The sequence below is a fragment of the Tenrec ecaudatus genome, chromosome 13 (assembly GCF_050624435.1).
Source record: "Tenrec ecaudatus isolate mTenEca1 chromosome 13, mTenEca1.hap1, whole genome shotgun sequence".
Taxonomy (NCBI): Eukaryota; Metazoa; Chordata; class Mammalia; order Afrosoricida; family Tenrecidae; genus Tenrec; species Tenrec ecaudatus.
The window spans coordinates 33,708,011-33,728,278 of record NC_134542.1 but is presented as its reverse complement, the minus strand read 5'-3'; the positions used below and the strand labels follow the sequence as shown (position 1 = coordinate 33,728,278).

The following is a 20,268-nucleotide window of genomic DNA, read 5'->3' as shown; positions in this document are numbered from 1 at the left end:
GAATTGTAGAATCATTATTACAATCAGTTTTAGAACTTTTTTTCAATATTATACTCAGCATTTTTACCTCCCTCCAACTTCCCCTTGCATTCTCCCAAGGAACCATTAATCCAGTTACTGTCTCTATAGATTGCCTTATCTTGCCTTTCATATACAGAAAAAAAAACATTAAAAAACAAAATAACAACAACAAAAAGCTAACAAGAAAACCAAAGTAAAATAAAAAGAAAGAAAATATGAACAACTAGAAAAAAATTAAATGAATCATGGGGAAGGTCAAAACGATAAATTGCTAAACTTTAACCTCAGTGCATCTGCAACCTTCTGCTTCCCAATGCATTCTGCATGTGAGCGCGGCTCTTCCATCCCTGGTGCATGGTCAGAGGGGATCCACCAGGGCTTGATCAGGTGCATTGCCTCTCACTTCTTCTTTTTCTAACTAACACAGTTTTAAAATGGATCTAAAGGGAGAGAAAATAATAAGATATTACATTTTGACCTAACTACATCTGCCAGAAGCAGTTTTACAATGCTGAGGACATTTCCTCCTAGTTGGAAAAGATATGCTGGGAGGGAGAGGTGGAAGGTGCAAGAGAGGAGGACCGGAGCAGCAAGAGTGCGTGATGGGAGAGTGGGATGCAGCAGTCAGAGCGACCGAGCACGAGGGGAAACGTGAGCCACAGGCTGACGCAAGTGATTGAGAGTCCGACCGGATTTACTATGTCACATGGCTCTTTGTTTCTCCTTAGAGCATAGACTCTGGTTGTGGTTTCCTGAAAGCAGAACATGATAACATCACAATGTGTCATTTCTTCTAGGATGTTAATAAACATGTGTTACACACCTGTGTTTCACCTTAAATTCACTCTGATACATGTAGGGTCAGGCAGTAACGCCGTATTGGAATAATAAGCATATTTATAATCTTCTGGAGTGTAAATACTTCCCTTTGTCTGCATGTATCTAAAATAGGGAGATTTATTTGCAGATGCATTATTACTCAAGCGTATGGTGACCGTCTATTTTCCTGGTCTTACATTCTAGGTCCCGAAGGGCTTGGCTTCACTGTGGTTACAAGAGACTCCTCCATCCATGGTCCTGGCCCTATTTTTGTGAAGAACATTTTACCAAAGGGAGCAGCTATTAAAGATGGCCGCCTGCAATCAGGGGACAGAATTCTAGAGGTATGACCTGGAATGAATGCCTTCCATAAAATACTGCTTGACAAATAAATACATATATAAATCTATAACTGCACTGCCATGTAGTTGATTTCCATTCAAAGTCACCCTATGTAGGGCCTTTGAGGCCGTGAGTCTTTATGGGAGTGGACCGCTTTGTCTTTCTCCCGAGGAGTAGCTGGTAGCTGGTGAGTTTGAACCCCAGTTTGTGGGTACGATGTCACCAGGGCTCTTTATTCAAATGTAAATGTCATGAATACTCATTTGGGGGATACTGAAGCTCCATCTTCCTGCATACCTATCACCCATCTATCCATATGGGAGTCGTATATAAACACATACGTATGTCAATATTTTTAGTTCTCGCTCCTTCCTTTCCTCCCTCCTCACTTCTCTCCTCCCTTCATCTACCCGCCAGCTACCTGTCTGTACAGAGCCCCAGTGCAGGCACTGTGCTTAACTGCTTGGCAGAAAACTTAAAGTTGGTAGTTCAAACCCAACAGCTCCTTTACAGGAGAAAGTTGTAATGGCTTCCACAAAGTGCACCGCCTACAAACCATCTGAGCCAATTTGACTGCCTGCAGGGCTGCAATGAGGCAGAATTGACGCAGTGACCATGAGATTGTTTTGCGGCTTTGAACACCACAAGAATTTTGTTTGGGAAATTTTCACCTATTCACCATGCCTGGGAAACTTTGCCCTATCCACCCCGAAGCCCAGAGTTTGACCTTTCAGGTTTATTTTTGTTGCCATAAACCAAAGGACATTTCAAAGGAATATAATTAAAGTTCCTCAAAGATGTCAAAACTGCTGTTTTCACCTGATATGAGCCAGAGTACAGAATTTGGCTGGAAAAACCGCCTTCAGAAGTGTATAGTCCTATCAGGAAACGTAAGAGGGGACCTCAGAAAGTTCATGGAGAAATTCCATCATCTTCAATTTCCCTTTGTGCATAAACATTTTTGATATCCTCTTTGAAGCTTCACAGTTGATATTTGGATACAATGATAGTTTGTGATTTTATAGCAATACATGTTTATTTGCCTTTATGCATTTTTTTATAAATAATCGTTACTTTTATCCTAGCCACTAGACCACCAGGGAAATAATCGTTACTTTTAATAAGGATTGATATACACTTCACTAATAATGACATGGGAAGGATAGGGACTTTAATTAATTCTAGAGCTAGTTAACAAACAGTTAACTTTCGCTTAAGTCCCCAATAGGATCCGTGATCTAGGACTGAAAAGACACTGAGCTTTTTTCCTTAGCACATTTTCTCTGTCACGTCTTGGGTCTCTGGGGTATTTGGATCAAATCCAGGATTTCATCATATTCCCAATTAGAGATAAGCATTTCAAAGTTATATCCAGGCTCTGGCAAGAGTTTCTTTACCCTTCTGTGCAGATGAGCCGGTCTTTTTCCGGTTGATTTCACCTGTGTTGCTCGCAGTGGAAACAGCTGTAAGCGACGTGGCATAGGGAAGTACTGTGGCTCCCAAAGCAAGGGAGAGTTTCTGGTTTTGCTTTTTTCCACTTAGCTTTGCTTGGTGGCATCATCGTGGCTGCACGTTCATTGTCAAGTTCTGTCCCAAGTAGCCATTGTCACGGGAAGCTGGCTGGTTACATTCCTTCTTCACTTGCGCTGGCATGGAGGCACCAGCGTAGGTTTGCATGCAGTGCTTGGTCATCCAAGAAGGCACACCAAGGGACACGTCTATCTGTAGATTGACATCCCCAAATACCTGTGAGAACCCAATGATGGTAATTTTCTAATCACAGAGAAGACGCTAGACTAACATCCAATGACTCCCATTTCCAGGGGAATTTGCTCCATATAATGGTTCCCTTCTGCTCATTGAATTAGGCAGAAAAACATGCTGCTCTCTCTTTGAAATTGCCCCCTATCCAGTGACTGGAGGGATAATTCTGTCATATTTTCAGTTTACTAGCTCCTTCTAAGAATGAGATGTCTGAACAAACACGGATGTGACCAAATCCTGAGTGTTTGAAACCACGTGTCACCATGATCGTTGTCAACTTATTGGTATTTGAAAAGTGGTTGGTTTCTGCCCATGTGTTTAGTTTTCATCTTTCAGATCTTCATGGGTTACAGGGGCAATTTAGCTGCTTACGTGTGGGTACCAGCTAGGGTAGAAGATGACAGTGCGGTCATTGTGTCTCTTCACCTGGTTGCATTCCTTAGGTCAATGGCAGAGATGTCACCGGAAGAACTCAGGAGGAGCTTGTGGCCATGCTAAGGAGTACCAAGCAAGGAGAGACGGCAGCACTGGTCATTGCCCGCCATGAAGGCCACTGTCTTCCTCGAGAGCTGGTAATTCTTGCGTCTCAGAGCCCATAACGCTCAGACCTAAGTTGCTCTTCATATCCAACCCAGATCTGCAAAAGCTGCATCTAACTTGTGAAAATGTTTTATCTCACTTAGAGCATCACCATTCGAAATAGCTTGTACAGTGAGCTGGGGGTACAGAAATACTGTGTCCGGAACATAAATTGAAACATTTCCAAGGAAGCAACTAATGAAAGGCATATGAGTCAATAAAATATGCATTGAGTACATATACATATGTAAATATTGACTAGGTATATGTATATAGACATACATAGACACACACATACATACACAGAGAGAGAGACTCTACCATGTACTAGGCCCTATGGAAAACAATCATCAAACCACTTGTGCTCCAACTTCTACAGTGTTTATGGATTAAATGAGAATAAAATGATAGCCAAGTACTTGGAATGGTGACGAAGATTTTTGACAAGAGGGTTGTTAAATAATACTTCAGTATGTTAAAAAGAGATACAACCTAGAGGGCTGGAGAAGCATCACCTTTTGTTCAGCTTTTTGTTTTGAATTAAGTGCAGAGGTGCAGAGCAGGTCATCAGTTGTGTCTTTAGCAGTTCGTACATACTTTGCTCCAACTTATCGCTTGCAATTCCCTGATTGCCATATCACTTTTCCCACTGCCTCCCTGTATTGGCCGTTCATTCCTCTGGCGTTCCCAACTCTCTGAACTTTATCCTTCCGTAAATGCTGTTTGTTGGGGTTTTTTTTTATCTTAAATGGTTGATTATTCTAACATGGAATGAGTTCAGCTCCAGAACGGATAAATCAGCAAGGGCTGTAGTCTTCAATCTCTACCCAACCAGTAAGTCTAGTCTCCGGTTATTTTGAGGAGGTTTTGTTTTTTAATATATTTTACTGGGGGGTCTTTCAACTCTTGTTATAATCCATTATATCAATTGTATCTGATATATCTGTACATGTAGTCCATTGTTCTTTTCTAGACATGTACTTTCCATTGAGACCTTGGGGTCAGCTCCTTTTTTTTTTACTTCCCTCCTTCCCACCCCTACCCCTGGTGGCCCCTTGATAAATTGTAGATTGTTCATTATTTTCAAATCTCACACCGACCACTGTCTCCCTTCCCCTCTAGTTTCTGTTGTTCTTCCCCTGGATGGGAGGGTGTGGTTGTGCGCCGCTCATTGTGATATGTGCCCCCCTCCCTCTCCACTGCTCCCCCCCTTTGCCCTACCTTTTTGTTCTCTCTATTCCCATACCTGTCCCTGGGTTCCATGTGGTGTGAGTTTATCTCTTGCCTGACCTATGTTCATGCTCCTGTTCAGTCTAGATTGGGAAGCGACACTGGGGTCGTGATAGTGGGGGTGGGGGGTTGAGGAGGCCTCCAGGGATCAGAGGTATATTGAGTGACCCATTAGTGCTCTACTGCACCTGATTGACTCAACCCCTCCCAACGACCCCTTTGTGGGGGGATGTTCCATTGTCCATAGATTGGCTTTGGGTCTCCATTCTAATCCCCCTCCATTCTTTCCAATGCATTTTTGATTGTTTGTTTACTGTTAGTTGTGAATCTGATGCCCGTTGTCCGGTCTCGATGATACTTCATGATCGCACCTGCTGGTGTGTTTCTTCCATGTGGGTTTGTTGCTTCACTGTTGGATGGCTGCTTGTTTAATTTCAAACCTTTAAGACCCCAAACACTATATCTTTTAACAGCCGGGCACCATCCTGTCTCTTCACTACATCTGCTTATGCACCCATTTTGTCTTCAGCAATCATGTGTATATGTGAGGGGGTGGGGTGGGGTGAGCATCACAGAATGCAAATATTTTTAGAACAAAGTGCTCTTGTATTGAAGCAAGGTATGAGCGGAGACCCAAGACCTGTCTGCAGTCTCAGTGTGTTGCCTTATAAATATGTGTACATAGGCAAATACCACTCTTGTTATGGATTAATGTATTTACATAAATACATGGCTCTATTAATCTCCCTATCTATGCCTTTGCTTCCTAGAGCTTGTCTCCATTTCCTTTTGCCTGTTCCTGGCCTGCCATCACTTTCCCCCTTCTTCCACCTCTCAGTGCTCCTCTCCACTAGCTTGGTGTTGCTCTAATACTCAGAGGAGCTCTAGCCTCTCCTGGATGCTGGTCTGCTTCCCTAGTTGTTCCCCTGTCCATGGCATCACCACACCCTTCCCCCACCTCCTTCTTCCCCTTCTACCTTCCAGGGCCATTGGCCCATTGCCTCCTCCCTGAGCTTCCCTCCCATGTCCACCCCATATAATTAGGCAAGCCATCCATGTCCTAGTCTAAACAATAAGAAAACATACGGTTAAAGAAAGGAAAGCAAACAGAAAAAGACGAGAGAGAAAAAAAGAAACGAAAGAAGTGTGGCAGGGGGACCCCTACATAGGTCCAGGTCTATTTGCTGGTCCTCATGAGACCCTCCCTCCTAAGGGAGATCTGGGGACTGCCCCTCCTAGCCCTGAAGTCCATTCCTGGGGCTCCTCAGAGGCTCTGTGGCTTAGCTTTACTCCAATTGCTGATTAGTTATGCTCCATTCCCACGCTGTCTCCCCAGCACGTGTCCCCATTGTTGTCCCCTGTCTCCGTAGGCTCCAGTTAGGGGACAGCATGCCTTGAGTTGTTGGTAGTCCCACCGTCCTCTCTGTGCCCCAGCAGCTCCGTGCAGGGACCTCGTCCTCCGGGCTTGATGTGCCCATATGGAGTCTAGGCCGACTGCGTCTTTCTCTTTTTCTTTCTTGGTTTGCTTCTGTCAGAGTATGGTAGGTCAGTTCCTCACCCCCACCTGGTGTTGTTCTCTGCGGCACTCACTTCCAGTTTGAGGTTTGTTCCATATTTTTCTCCTACTCTCTCCAGCACCTTCTAATATGATCCTTTTCAGAATAGTGGTAGTGGTAGCCAAGCACCATCTAATTCTTCTTGTCTCAGTGTGTGGAGACTGGTGTTTGTGTGACTCATGAGTCACACTTGGTCTGCGTGTGACTTGTGATTTGAATCGCTCTTCTTTCCTATAGATAGGTATAGAGACCAATAGTTGTACCTTAGCTGACTGTACTGAGCTCTGAAGGCCTCAGTTGCTACACACCAAATGAGGATATACAACGGTGTCTTTGTGAACTTTGATTTGCCCATTAACCTTGGTGGCCCTTGAGACTAAGGTCCTGACCCCTAGTCCCAGTGACTCCTTTCTTTAAGATGTTCCATTATGTTTAAGAAATTCTCATAACTTTGCTCCCCATATTGTCCACCATATTTATGGATATATTTGCAGTGAAAGTAAATATACAGATATCTTCTGTCAAACGTAGATATGTATGTGGATAGACTCTCACTATTCCTTTCTCACCTAGTCAACCTACAGATTTATCCAAGTAGCTACTTGTGGATAACGGATATTGCAGGATTGTGTCTATAGCTGTATGTGCTCCTGTTGACTTTACCTCTTGCCTCCATCCCACGTCTTCCTGTGCCCTCATCAACGCTCCTCTCCCTTCTAGTCAGTGACTCCCCCTTCCATCCCCCAGCACTCTTAGTAACCATCAGTGAATGTTTCCTTTAATGTGAAAATTTTTTCTTGATTTTTTTTACCATAGTGGACTTATACAATATTTGTCCTTTTGTGATTGAATAATGTCGGACACGTACTGTCCTCCAGGTACATCCAGGTTATGAGCTATTCCTCAGCTCCATCATCATTCTTTAATGGTGTTTAGTAGTCCATTGTGTATGTGCCAGCATTTATGTATCCACACTTCCACCAACAGGAAGACTCTTCCTGCTGTGGGACTCATTAGGCAATGAAGATGGGTGTGTATACATCAACCCAGCTGTCATTTTGCTAGGAGAGATGCCCAGTCAAGGGATGGTTGGGTGATATGCTCTTTCGAGTCCCAACATTCTGAGGAAGCGCATGCCACTTTCTACCATGGCTCCTCATTGCACCTTCCTTCCAGCCAGGGCGCACTCCCATGCCCGCCACAACATTGCCATCAGATGTTGCTTCTCTGCTATGCATGCTGAGGCAGGGAAACTCGAGAGATAAGATGCTTATCTTAAAGAAGTCAATATTCAAAGTCTCACTTAAAATGTATACGTTTTGACCCAGTAACTACACTTCTAGTAATCCTGAACTAGTCATCAAAAATGTAACCGATCCATGTACAATGTTTAATGAAGTGCTATTTATTGTAGTGACAGATAATGTACTACCATAAAAAATTAGTTAAATAAACAGTTGGATAACTCTCCCAGGAAATATGATAGGCACTTGAAATGGTCTCTGTTAAACAGTGCTAATAACATGAGGAAAATGTCATAGTATGTGGTCAAGTTTAAAAATAGGCTAAAATTATATATACAGTATGATCATATTACATTAAAAATATATTTTAAATAACTGGGAAGCGATGCACCTGGAATGTTGGTATTCTGAGAGCTTTTTATTCGTGTTACATGTTATCATTTCAAGATGCTTTTAAGAAGACTATAGAAAACGCGGTGCAAATTCAAAGGGCTTTTTCAAAGGGCTTTATAGCTAACAACAAAGCGAGCTGCTACAATAAGAGGATTTTTAGTTAACCTTAATATTTTTATTTTACTTCACTTCTTCTGAACCTAATAAATGATAGAGGTGGGTGTAGCTAATAGAGTAGGTTCCCATCAGAAAGAAAAGGGTTATCTGAGAATGGAGGATATAGAGTATGAGGAAAAAACTTTAGGAGGTATCATCATTATCAAATATAGGAATGAATGTATTATATGACTTGTAAGGTAGATTTAATTTTTTTTCAGATCTACTAATTTAATTATGCATTAGGTCAACAAACATCTATTGGGTATTTACTCCGTACAAAATTGAAGGTTCTAGAGATACAAATATAATTCAGACTCTTGTCCTGCCCTCATTTTCCTTATAACAAAGCAAATGATCAGAAGTGCTATACTTTCAAGAATTCAGAAAAGGAAATGAGTTCATTTGAATATTCAAATTCTTTCACCTTTGACAAAGACATTTTAGAAATATCTCTCCATTGGAAAAGGGCTGAGACTAGGCAACCTCTGTACTCTGATCTTGTTATTTCGTTCAATGTAATTATATTCATGGTTGAGTATATCACCCTATATGTCCCTTTCTGAAGTATTAATGTACTTTAGCTCCGGTCAGAGGACTTTCTCTTCAAGTTCATGTAGCATGGAATTTCCCATAGAGCCTATCTTCTCTTTCCCAGCGTCATATCTGTTTGTCCTCTGGGCCTACTTCACATTCTGGAAGGGCACGGAGGGTGGGTGGTTTAAGAGGTCAAGCTTGCACTTACAATTCCTTGTCTCCTACATGACCACTTCATTTTGGAAGGCTGATCCTAAACATCTGTCTCATCTTCTCATGAAAGCCCTTTATTGACCTTGAAAGGCATGGGGTAGAGCTTGGACACAGGTTTTTACTATAAAATGGAGATGGCTTCTTCAATATTTTCTTTCCCACAAGATCTTGGTCTCTTTCTACAAGGGTCAACGTGGAAAAATTAAAAGGGGGCAGGTGGTACAGGTAGAGGACACCTTTTCACTTCATGGTCAGTTCTTTGGCTGTTAAAAGATATAAATTCTTAGGGGTTTTTTTGAGAGTATGTGTTATTTGCAGGGTTAGGAAAACAAGAAAATAATGTGATTTTTATTCTATGGAGCTGTTTGCAGACCTAGAAGGAATTAAACCCTCCATAGAAAGAAAGCTGATAGGCTAGCCTGTGAGCATGCAGTATGGGGGTACAGGGGACTCCACCACTGGAGCCTCCAGTTCATCAGACAGCTTCTTACACCGCTCTCAAGGGTCCTTTAGAAATCCCACCTCAAAAGCTAAAGCCATGTTTCTCCTAGATGTGATTTCTCTCCCCCGTATCTTTGGGGGGAGCGGGGAGAGTTTGAAATGCTGAGTGTATTCTCCATCATGGAAAGTTGTATCCGGACGCTATGAAGAGATCAAGAGGATTGCTGAGCTGTGCCCTAAACAGTGCAACCAGCTCCCATCAGATCGGGTGAGCAGCCTCTCCAAAGCCTGTGATGAGCTCCGTCTACAGGCCTGTCTCCTCACTTACCACGACTCTCCTGAGTCCGACTCCTGGCGCTAGACATCGCTCTCGCTCACTTAGGAGCTGTGTGGTCTAGCGCAGTTCACAAAGTCACTCTGAGTCTCAGTTCTATCATCTATATGATAAGATTAATGTGGATTAGACAAGGTCACATTTGTGACACTCTCCCTGTCTGGCCAATTCTAAGTTCTCAATATGTATCAAGTGTCATGTTTGTCCATGGTAGATGGCCATTTCTGAAATATTGCGAAGATACGGCTTCACTTCGGGTCCATTAAGGGCCCTGGTGATGTAACGGGTTGAGTAAACAGGTGCAGCTTTGAAAGCCAAAGAGGAAGCTCTGCTCTGCCTGTTGAAAGCACTCCGAGTTGGAGGCAAGCAAATGGAAGTGGGTCAGCCCATGATGGGTTAAATAGACTTTTATGGACCAACCGTTATTGTTTGTGTTGTGTTTGTATTCTCAATCATAACAAAAAGTTCATCACCAGCCAAATTCCCAAGACAGAGCAGCCTATGTATTATTTTCAATTCTCCTTTAAAAGGATTTAGTGACCTTTGATCCCAAGAATGACACCAGAGGCCAAGTCCAGCATATCAAATTAATGTTGCAGATAGATGATTAGCCTCTCGTTGTTTTCAACCGTTTGTAAGATGTTGAGGACAAGTGGTTACTCTTCTTTCTGTTGGACTTTCTGGCAAGGGGGCTATATCTTTTTTAAAAGAAAGTGGACATCCAATCATTCAAGTGTGTGGCCGCTTACTTGAAAGTGGACATCCAATCATTCAAGTGTGTGGCTGCTTACTTGAAATGACCACAAAGCAAGAGCCTTTGAGTCCTCCAGGAAAATAAAGAATGTGAGTCCAGAATCTTTGTTATGGAAAATATGCCAGAGCATTGTTTTCCCTGTCCAAATGCCTTCCTGGAGAGCTGAGGGGGAAGGGCCCCACAGGAAGTGTAAAGAGAGCTCGTGTTTCTCCTGCCGGGCACAATGTGAGCAGGAACTGCTGCAGAGAGTGACATGTGACATGCCCCGGACTGGCTGAGAGAGCGAGGTGGACACTAGTATGTTACGGGATACGTTGTCGCGGTCCTGTGTCCCTCTCAGAGAGTTGAAGGGGGCACCCCTAGGCCCTCTCCGGCCTCATCGTGACTGATGCACACACTTGACTTGCCACGGAAAACGCGGCAGGAAGAAGGAAGGACAGCACTTCCTGCCTTTGTCTCCTTCTATCTCCCCTGGAAGAAAACAGACGGTGTTTCTGGTCTTCCTGTGCTGAGCGAAGGTCCTCTCCCTTTTTGCTAAGCCTTGTTTTTTCACGAGCATTAGCACCGATTGCTGTTCACTGACAGCCAATGCTTTCTTGCTTGCTATAATTAGGTTCTTGTAAAGCCATCCTCCTGCAGCCAAGCGAGCATGGGGTCAGCCGTTATAGAGGAAGTCCCAATATAGGATCGTCTCTCAAACGTGACTTTCCACCCCTCCAAAGGCCTTCCAGTCTCCCTTCGAGTCATTTCTCCTGACCAGCAACCTCAGAGGTCTGTGCGGACCTCTGAACACACGGTGCCCCTCTTCCTGAGCGCGGTTTCAGAGCGCACATTTAGTGGCACATTTGGCCAATGTGCCTTCCCTGCGTGGCCTGCTGGCTGGGCAGTCAGCGAGAGGAGTTTATAGAGTGGCATCACCGCACTGCCGCGTTCTAGCAGCTACACCGAAAGATCTGTTGTACAGGTCGTTTTTGCCGAATCCCAGCTGCACAAACTGTTGAGTCTTCACCGCCCTGCCTGGGTGAGCATTTACGAAGGGAGGAACATGCTGCAGAAGGTACTTTGAGATTCGTGTTCCGCACAGAACCGAAGGGGAAACTGCCTTGTCGGAGTCTGCCCTTGAAATGAACCTGGGGCTGCTGCACCAGGCCAGTGTGGTCTGTTGTGGGAGACCCGGGGCCGCAGGCCTGGTCCCTTTGGTTTTCCATCTGTCTCTGATACCTGAAGTCTGCGTTTTCAGCTGTAAAGCATCAGATTAAGAAAAAAAATTGTTTTTCAATTTAGGAAAGATGTTTTGCAAACTAAATGCTTTCTATTTACGCCATGTCCTCTTACTGTGATCTTTACTGCCTTAGGAGGAAGGGGAAAGAGTTCTAAAAGAGGGCTTCAAAAGTTAGATGAAGCAGTGGAATCAAAAGAGGATGGGGTTTCCCACAGACTCCCAGAAGCCCCGGGCACTGTTATTGCTGCGGCCCGGGTTTTGCCATGGGGTTGCCCACACATGTATGTAGGGGAGTGTGTTCTTTCCTTTACTGGTGAGAAATATTCTGTCACTTCTTTGTTAGCCTCTTGAACGTTTCCCTTCCCCCCCCTGACCTGCTGCCTTACCTTTAAGTTATCCTGAAACTCACAGCAACCCCAGTGGGTAAATGAACTGAGACTCTTGCAAAGGTATTTCGAATTTCTCCCTACCAAGTGTGGGGGCTACTCAGTGCTGGCTGCTGCTCGTGGGATGAGCTGCATTTCACGCAACCAAGTTGCATGTGGCTGGCCTGAATGAGATCCAAAAGTTAGCCGTGTCTGTCAAGCTGGTGTGACCTTCACTGGGGAGTATGACTTTTGCCGAGAAGAAAAACACTGATGGCCTCCTGTGAGGAGACTCCCTTCGCAGTTGCTGAGTTCAGCGTGTTCCAAAGCACCTCTTGTTCCTGTGACTATCTCAGCAGATGATGCATGGACTCCAACTCTGCCATTCAGTTGCATGCCTTTGTCTTCTCATCGTGAAGAGAAAATCTCCCATCTTCAAATACCCAATTACTTAACATCATAAGTCATGGAAGAATTTTGGTTTCAAATCCTAGAAGAACCTCATCTCACTGATATATTATTTTCTCCCCTTTGGCTATTTGATTCAAATGATTCCATGGTTAATTAACCAAGATACTTAAGGAAGAATGAATATTATAGTGGTTATTTGTGAATAAGTAGCAGAAATGGAAAGCTAATGTCTGAATCATTTTTCTACCTAAGCTGAAATGCAAGCATTAAGTTTAAGACTGGAAATGATCTGCAAACAGCAGAGTGTGCTGCTATAGTTTAATGCCTTCTCCAAGTAACACAGTTTTAGTGACTTCGCATGGAGTCTTGGTTAAGATATAATCTCCATTGAATCCTAGTCAAGGATTCCACATATCAATAAGATAACTTCCAATGCTCAAGGAGCTTCTAGCCCATAAAGAAAAGAAGAGTGAACAGACTGGGATGATTGGATGAAGTCATGCCAATAACTGATGACAGGGCCTCAGAGTTTGCTGGGGACCAAGACAACCTTCCAAGACAACCTTCCAAAGCTAGCATTTGAGAAAGGCCTTGTTCATGGAGTAGGATTTCAAAATACAGAGTGATGGGGAGAAGGATGTCACATATAGAAACCCTCTGATTAGAAAATAGAAATATTTTAAAGAGATAGTAACAAGTCTCACTTAGGAGAACTGCTAGAACCCCGATTCCTGAGCCAAGGGCTCACAGGAGAGGTAGTGGTATATGGAGCAGTTGTTTCCAAAGGAGGAGAAATGCTGAGGTACCTGATAGAAACTCACTGCCACCAAGTCGATGCCAACCCATGGCGACCCGATGGGTCAGGCTAGAACTGCCCCTTCGAGTTTCTGAGACTATCACTCTGATGGGAGTAGAAAGCCCTGTCTGTCTTCCTCGGAGCTGGCTGGTGGTTTCGAACTTTTGACCTTGCATTTAGCACCCCAACTTGTAACTAGTATACCCCCAGGACTCCCGAGGGACTTTGGAGGAGCTTCTATTCTCTTCTCTCTAGTGTGAGAGCAAGCTTAGCCTCCACCTGGCAGACTAGTGATGGGGATTCGGCGAGCTGCATGTAAATGAAGCATACCAAGTCAGCACAGAGTGGGACTCGAGGAAGGGCACCTGCCGCCACCTCCCTGCTCAGCAAAATGAGAGCGAGCGTGCCTGGGGGTCTCATCATTGGGATGGGTAGACACAGAGGCATGAACCTTTTGCTCTGTCAGGTGATACATGTGTGATGAAGTAAGAGATATTCAAGACACTTCCATCTTTGCATCTGGAGCCTGGTCCTGTAGACTAGTTTGGCGTATACAACGGTGACTTTTGTCCTAAAGTTTCATTTATTTCCTGGCCCTTAATTAGGTCCTTGTCCCAGCAATCTTCCATGTCTCTGTCTTTTCTCTGGAGTTTCCAACCACTTCGCATCTGTCCAGGTGATATCTGGGTTCTCTCGGATGGCAAACCTTTGTAAGGAGCTTTCTCTCTCTCCCTCTAGAACACTGCCTCCCCTAATACCTTAAACTGTTCACCTGCCTCTTCTGTAATAAATCTACTTCCAGGTCACTCTCGTCTATAAAAATTCCCAGAGTCCTAGGCTTCCTCTTTCTCCTGTTTGGTGCCTGTTACCGTTGAAGTGCAGACCAGGCAGACAGCAGTCAGAACTTGAACCTGAACAGCACTGTCCGGGAACAGAGTAGACATGCATCTTCCCAGGCCTCCTCCAGAACGGCTGGATGTGCAGCACTGAAGGCAGTGCCCAGGCCGTTGTCCTCCAGGTCATCCGACCGACGCTCACTCAGGTTCTCTAACTGTGCTCGATTACAAACAGCAGAAAACCCGGAGAACCCTTCAGCAAGTGGTCGTAACAGACTGGCAAAATAAGCCAAATTTCACATTTCCCTCTGTAGTCAGAACAATTTATTTCTCCACAGAAAACACTCTGTGAAGATTTCAAGCCCCCTTGAAGTGGGCCTTTGGGGCCACGTGCCCTTCATTTTGGCAAAGGGCCAGGGCGGGACAAAATCCAGTCAGTCAACTCAATTACACCTGATTCACTTAGGCAAACTCAATTGGGCTTTCCTTTTTCGGACCCAACTCGATCATGCTTGAAAATGTCCACACTCAATTTGATTGTGCTTACAATGTGTTACCTGCCACCTTGTAACTTGTTGATATAGCCACCGACCTAATTGCCAGACCCTCCATACCCCATGGATTCCAGTTCCACATAAAGGGAAAGTCAGGATGAAAGGGGGGGCAACCCTGATATCAAACACCAACAACCAATTGGGGTAGACACTGTATGTCATTGGTTCCCAAAATGAGCAGTGCTCCTCCTGGGGGTGCCGAGACAACCCAGGTGTCTGCAAAAGCTGCTGCCTACCCTGCATCCCGGATTATGTTATCATCTTTGGTACAAACGTTTTTAATGGTCAGGGGAACACTAAGTAATTATGTTTCTGGAACAGGGCCCATAAGCAACCTAAGTTTGGGGACCTATGCTCTATGTGGACCTCCCCCCACCCCCATTCTGTCACGGTTGAACTCATGGCAAGAGGTTCAGTGCTTTGAAGAAAGTCATCCTTATATATTGTCACAAGACTGAATTGCTCTTATCAATTGCTCTTTGAAAATGAGGCACAGAGATATCACCTCTCCCCAGAATTGACACTGCTAGTCAGAACCAGGAAGATTTCTTTTTTTATAAGCAAGACATCTATCTCCCTCCTGGCGGTGAGCACGGAGCCCCTTCCCCTCCACGCTCAGTGTACTAAGAGACCACGTTCTTTATCGTGACCAGTCTTTTGAATATGTTCAATAACCCACGATGTGGAGGGGGGGGGATAAGAGCCCTGGGAAGTACTGATGCCTAAAAGGATTGACAGAGCCCATGTCAGCACACTCTGGTCTTGATAAAACAGATGGTGATAAAAAGCCCCTGTGTGGCTTTCCTAAAACAGAGGGAGAAAGTGCTGCCTGTTTTGCTTGGGCGTCTTGCTTCCAGGTGTCAGAGTGCACATACTTGTGGTATGAGGTGAGGGGCCAGCCTCGACCACTCATCATGGGTTCACTAAGCACAATTGTATGGTTGAGATATATAAAGATCATATTAAAGTCGCCGAGAGCACGAGAGATAGAAGAGAGATTGGAATAATGGAGTCAGACCACTTCATGGTGGCATGCTCACCCCCTGGATGGTCATGGTCCTACCAGCCAGGTCCGTGCACAGCGTGGGCTGAGACGAGGTGGGGCAGGAACCCAGCAGGATGCTCAAGTACCCAGCAGGAGGTTGGAGGCCCCCGTTCATTGCTAACCCAGGGTTATATCTCCTTAGCGGGGCATGATTACAGGTAACCACACGTCACAGGAAGGGGCAGTACAATAGGCATACACATTTTAGGAAGGAGATGTACTATGGGCATAGGCGTAACAGAAAGGGGATGAGCTAGGGCTGTGCACATGATAGGGAGGGGAGAAACTAGAGGTATGCATGTGACAAGAAGGGCGGGCCCTAGATTCATGATGGCGGCCTAACCTTGGTCACCCTTGGGTGGGCTTGACCTCTCTGGGGTCTCCTGAAAGGAAGCAGAAAACTACTATCTTTATCAGAAGGGAGTGGGCCCTACTTGTTGTGGGGTAAACAGTGGTGTCTGCTTGCTCTAGATGGCTGGCAACCCTTAGGGAGAATAACCCCTGACCTACTTCTGATGACCTCCAAGTGTCTAGTCATTCGCAAGCAGCTAAGTTTGGCATCTATTTGGGGGAGACAACTTGGGAGAAATTCTTCTGATACCCACACATACTTAAGGTTTTTATCACAAGGTTGGTTTTGTTGGAGATTTGGAAGGTGTATTCTGTGCTGTAAAGAAGCTCTCAAGGCGTTCCAGAGGATTGAGACTTCATGACATTCTCAGTGTAAGTTGATGAGGAGCCACAGGGCTCAGCCCCTCCTTCACGGCACAGGACAGATGTGTGATGAGTGGTCGCCCTGGCCATGATCGGGCTTCTGGAATCTGGACAGAATAGTTTGTTTTCTCAATATGCACGTTTGAACAGTTCAGAAAGGTTATATTGTGACCAACCACAGACGAGATCCCTCTTAGTATCCAGTTAGCCACATGGCACCAGTAATTCAAGCCAGCTGTGGATATGGAGCAGCTGGGTAAGAAGTTGGTTCTAAAACTCAGGGGATGACCTTAATTTGCTTAGTTACCTCTGTGCCTGTGATCAATACATTTGCTGAGGTACATTTGGTGTAAGGTAAGGAAAGGCGTTCGTTTTGTAAAGGATGAAGATCAGAAAGAAACAAAATGGAAAGGACTTTAATTGGTTGTGGTCGACTCACCCAGCTGCTATCCAAGGACATACCATGTATGTGAAGCTGCCACGATCGTCTATTTCACTTGGAAAATACATAGTTGAATATAGTCCATTTCCCTGTTTTTTCAGGGAAACGTGTGATCTTTATCATGAAACAATATCAACTGAAAGAACCCTGCTCTCTGTCTCTCCCCCACCCCCACCCCTGTCTTTCTTAAGGGCTGAGAAAACAGAGCTAGATACTTATATAACCATCTCTTGCCATTTTCTTCTTCGTATGCTCCGTCCCCAAAGATTCCCTGGGCAATGGCTTTTAAACATGTTCTCATTATTTTTAATGAGTGTGCAGAAGATATGACGCATAATGTACCACTAGATAGGTGCCCTCTCCCTGAACTTGTCAGAAATAATAGAACGCTGAAGGGGTTAAGATGCAGTTTTCTTGAAGATTGCATAATTATTTAAATTAAGATGTTCAAGTGTACATCACGTACTCTTCAATTTTTATTACTGTCTAAATGAGCCCCGCCACAGTCTCCGTTCTCTCTATCCGGAAAAAAAAAAGTTTTATCAGAAATGTTAGTAGACAAAATGAACATTTAATATTGTTATGTCCCTTTTAGTTTACCTTTCTTTAAATCTATCTTAGATGGCAGGATATTCAATTACAAACGAGTTCAATTATGTTTCCTGGCCACTTATTGAGTTATAGGAAGGACTTTTATCACCTGATCTTTCCATAATTAATTCTTTGCATTTCTTAGAGCTTTGAGACCTAAAGAAGAATTGAAATGTTTCTGTTTTCTAAAATTTCCCTTAGATTTCCTTTCCTTTATCACCTCTCTTTTCCCCTTACTGTTTTATAGGTAAATAGCACTCAGTAAGGTGTCCCTCAATTACACAATATATTTATCTCTCTTTTACATTAAAATGCCAAGTGATTATGATCCAGATAATAGTATTTAACATTTAATTACATTAAAATGCCAGGTGTCAGATGAAGAATGGGAGCAGTTGAAATAGAATGAACAAAAATATCAACTTAAAGAAGAGAAAGACTTTTTTATCTTTTTCTTTTTTGGGCTACGCAGTCATTACGTACACATTGGTGGTTTCCCCTTCCGGTGTACAGAACCATCGGCCGTTGCGCTCTGCAGCTGCGTTACGGGCTTTGACTCGAAATGGCTGACTGTCTTCTCACCTTCCCGCAAGCTACGCATTCCCCACGCAGACCCTTCACCTGCTCCTGGAAAGGAGAAGCAAGCAAAGGCAAAACAACAGCAGACAAAGCATCCCTGACGCCCGCTCTCCTGTCCTCGCTCTATTTTTGATCCACAGTGGCCAAAGGGAGATGTCGTGGTTTAACTGAGCATCTACAGTCCCATTTAGCTCATCAAACATTTACTGAGTGCTTGCGTGTCCTGTACGCCGTACCATGCGGTGACTATTGTAATGTGCACACGAGTCGACTGACTGTGCTAGGTGTCATTTCAAACACAAGGAAAGAATCTGGTGCCTGCCATCATGAGGAAGGGAACTGCATACAATATGCAGAAGACGGTGACAGGCGAATAAATAACGAAGTATAAAGAAGGTAAAAATAAAATCTGTAAAAACAAAAATGATAATAAAATAAAAGCTGTAAACATAACGAAAGGTTCACTGTATGAGGTTGAACCTTGGTTTGGACCCTGGATAGATGCAGCCTCAAGGGATAGAAAGATGGAGACATGTAGGCCAAAGACTCAAAGGAAGAAAAAGCTGCAAAGGAGACAAAAGGAATATTCAAACTATGGTGATATTATTTTTGGCTGTCAGACTGCCACATGAGCAAAATTACACAGAGTCTGGTTGAATTCCAAGCCATTTCCCATAAAAGGAGAGGAAATTCAGCAATGGCAAATTAGAGATAGTCCTGGTTTCTTCTTTTATATATTCTATGTTTGCATTTACATGGCACAGTCATTAAGCAGCTGGCAATTAGCCCAAGGATCCATGGTTTGAAGCCATGAGCCAATGTGGAAGGCTCACAAAGCGATTTTGGAAGCCCTATGAAGTCCTACTGGGCCCAGCGTTGCTATGAATCACAATGACTTGACTGACTCACCAGCAGTGGGTATTTGGTTTGACTGATACCTAACAAACACCAAACTTAACGTCTTTAGATAAAGCTCTATTAATTTGCATAGCTCCTTTCTTGGGTCTTATCTTTCTCTAGACAATTTACAAAAATTCTCTTGGAGGGACTGCATTTCCCTCTCCTCCTCACTCCACGGAAAGGGTTTTCTTCCAGCTACCCACAATCTGAATCGGGGTTGAGGAGCAGGACTTGAATTGTCCGCTCAGTGGGAAGCTGTAATTAACATGAAAAGTATCCACGCAAAAAAGTGATTTGACCCAGGAAGGAGAAGCTCTTTCATCTATAAAATGAGAGAATCGAATTAAATGCTCTCGCTAAGATCCCATCCTGCTCCAAAATACTATTGTCTGCGTTTCTGGGCATCCATTCTTGGCATAACCGTCAACACAAGCAGCACCTGAATTATGAATGATCTGTCTATCTGCGGGAGCAGCAGGACTCCGCCTCGGCATGCTCTTTAGTTTCAGAGTTCAGGACGCCTGGGGAGCGTTTGACCTAGAGAATGCCTTCTCTAAGTAAATGGAAAGTTAACAAATTGCTGACAATCTCTCTCCCATGGCCGTCTCCTCGACCCTCAGCCATCGTGGTGAGTGCTGTCACAGAGGAGGCACAAAGGGAGCCCTCGCTCTAGTCCTCTCCCGATGCCACTACTTCCGTGGGTCCACAAGGGACGTCATCACCATCGCCGAGGGAAGCATTTTCTCATGGAACATTTGCAAATATTGGAAGTTAATGGAAGGTACAAGGAGCTCTGGTCAGACGGTGTGTTGCTAACCACAAGGGCTGTGGTTCAATTTCACAAGCGACTCTGTAGGAGAAAGCTAAGCTGTCTGCTTCCATCGAGATTACAGTCTCATTAAACCTGTGGGTCTCTATGATTCACAATTGACCAGATGGAAGTTTTTTAATAGCCTGCACCTTGCCATTTAAGATTATGTTTCCCAGAGAGCGTGGATAAGCAAAGCTTATACCTAAAATTTATACCTAAGCACAATTGGCCAGCATCTCTGTGTGTGTGTGTGTGTGTGTGTGTGTGTGTGTGTGTATGGTAAAGCCAGTTGAGACTCACACAGACCCAGGTACACAAGAAGGAAACCCTGCCCAGCCCTGCCCCACCCTCACTGCTGTGGGGCTCCATTGCAGCAGCCAGTCGGGTTGATCCGGGTGGGATCCATGTTGTTGAAAGTCTTTTTCTTTTTCACCGATCCTCTGCTTTTACCAAGCAGGCCGTCATTTTCCAGGGCCTGGGCTGTCCTGATAACGTGTTGAAAGTACGAGAGCATGTTTCATCGTTTTCACTTCTAAGGGTATTCTGGCTATCCGTCTCCCAAGACCTGGTCTCTTCCCTTCAGCTTACACGCTGTGAAAACAGCCAATTTGGACATACT

At 44.3% G+C, this 20,268-nt stretch overlaps 1 protein-coding gene across 1 annotated transcript in view; it reads left to right on the top strand.

The window, feature by feature from the left end:
• Positions 1-20,268, top strand: part of PARD3B (par-3 family cell polarity regulator beta) — a 1,162,664-nt gene that overhangs the window by 617,665 nt on the left and 524,731 nt on the right. The window contains exons 9-10 of the mRNA XM_075530369.1: positions 1,045-1,184; positions 3,390-3,518. Coding sequence (XP_075386484.1) covers positions 1,045-1,184; positions 3,390-3,518 — 269 coding nt within the window. The remainder of the gene's footprint in view (positions 1-1,044; positions 1,185-3,389; positions 3,519-20,268) is intronic.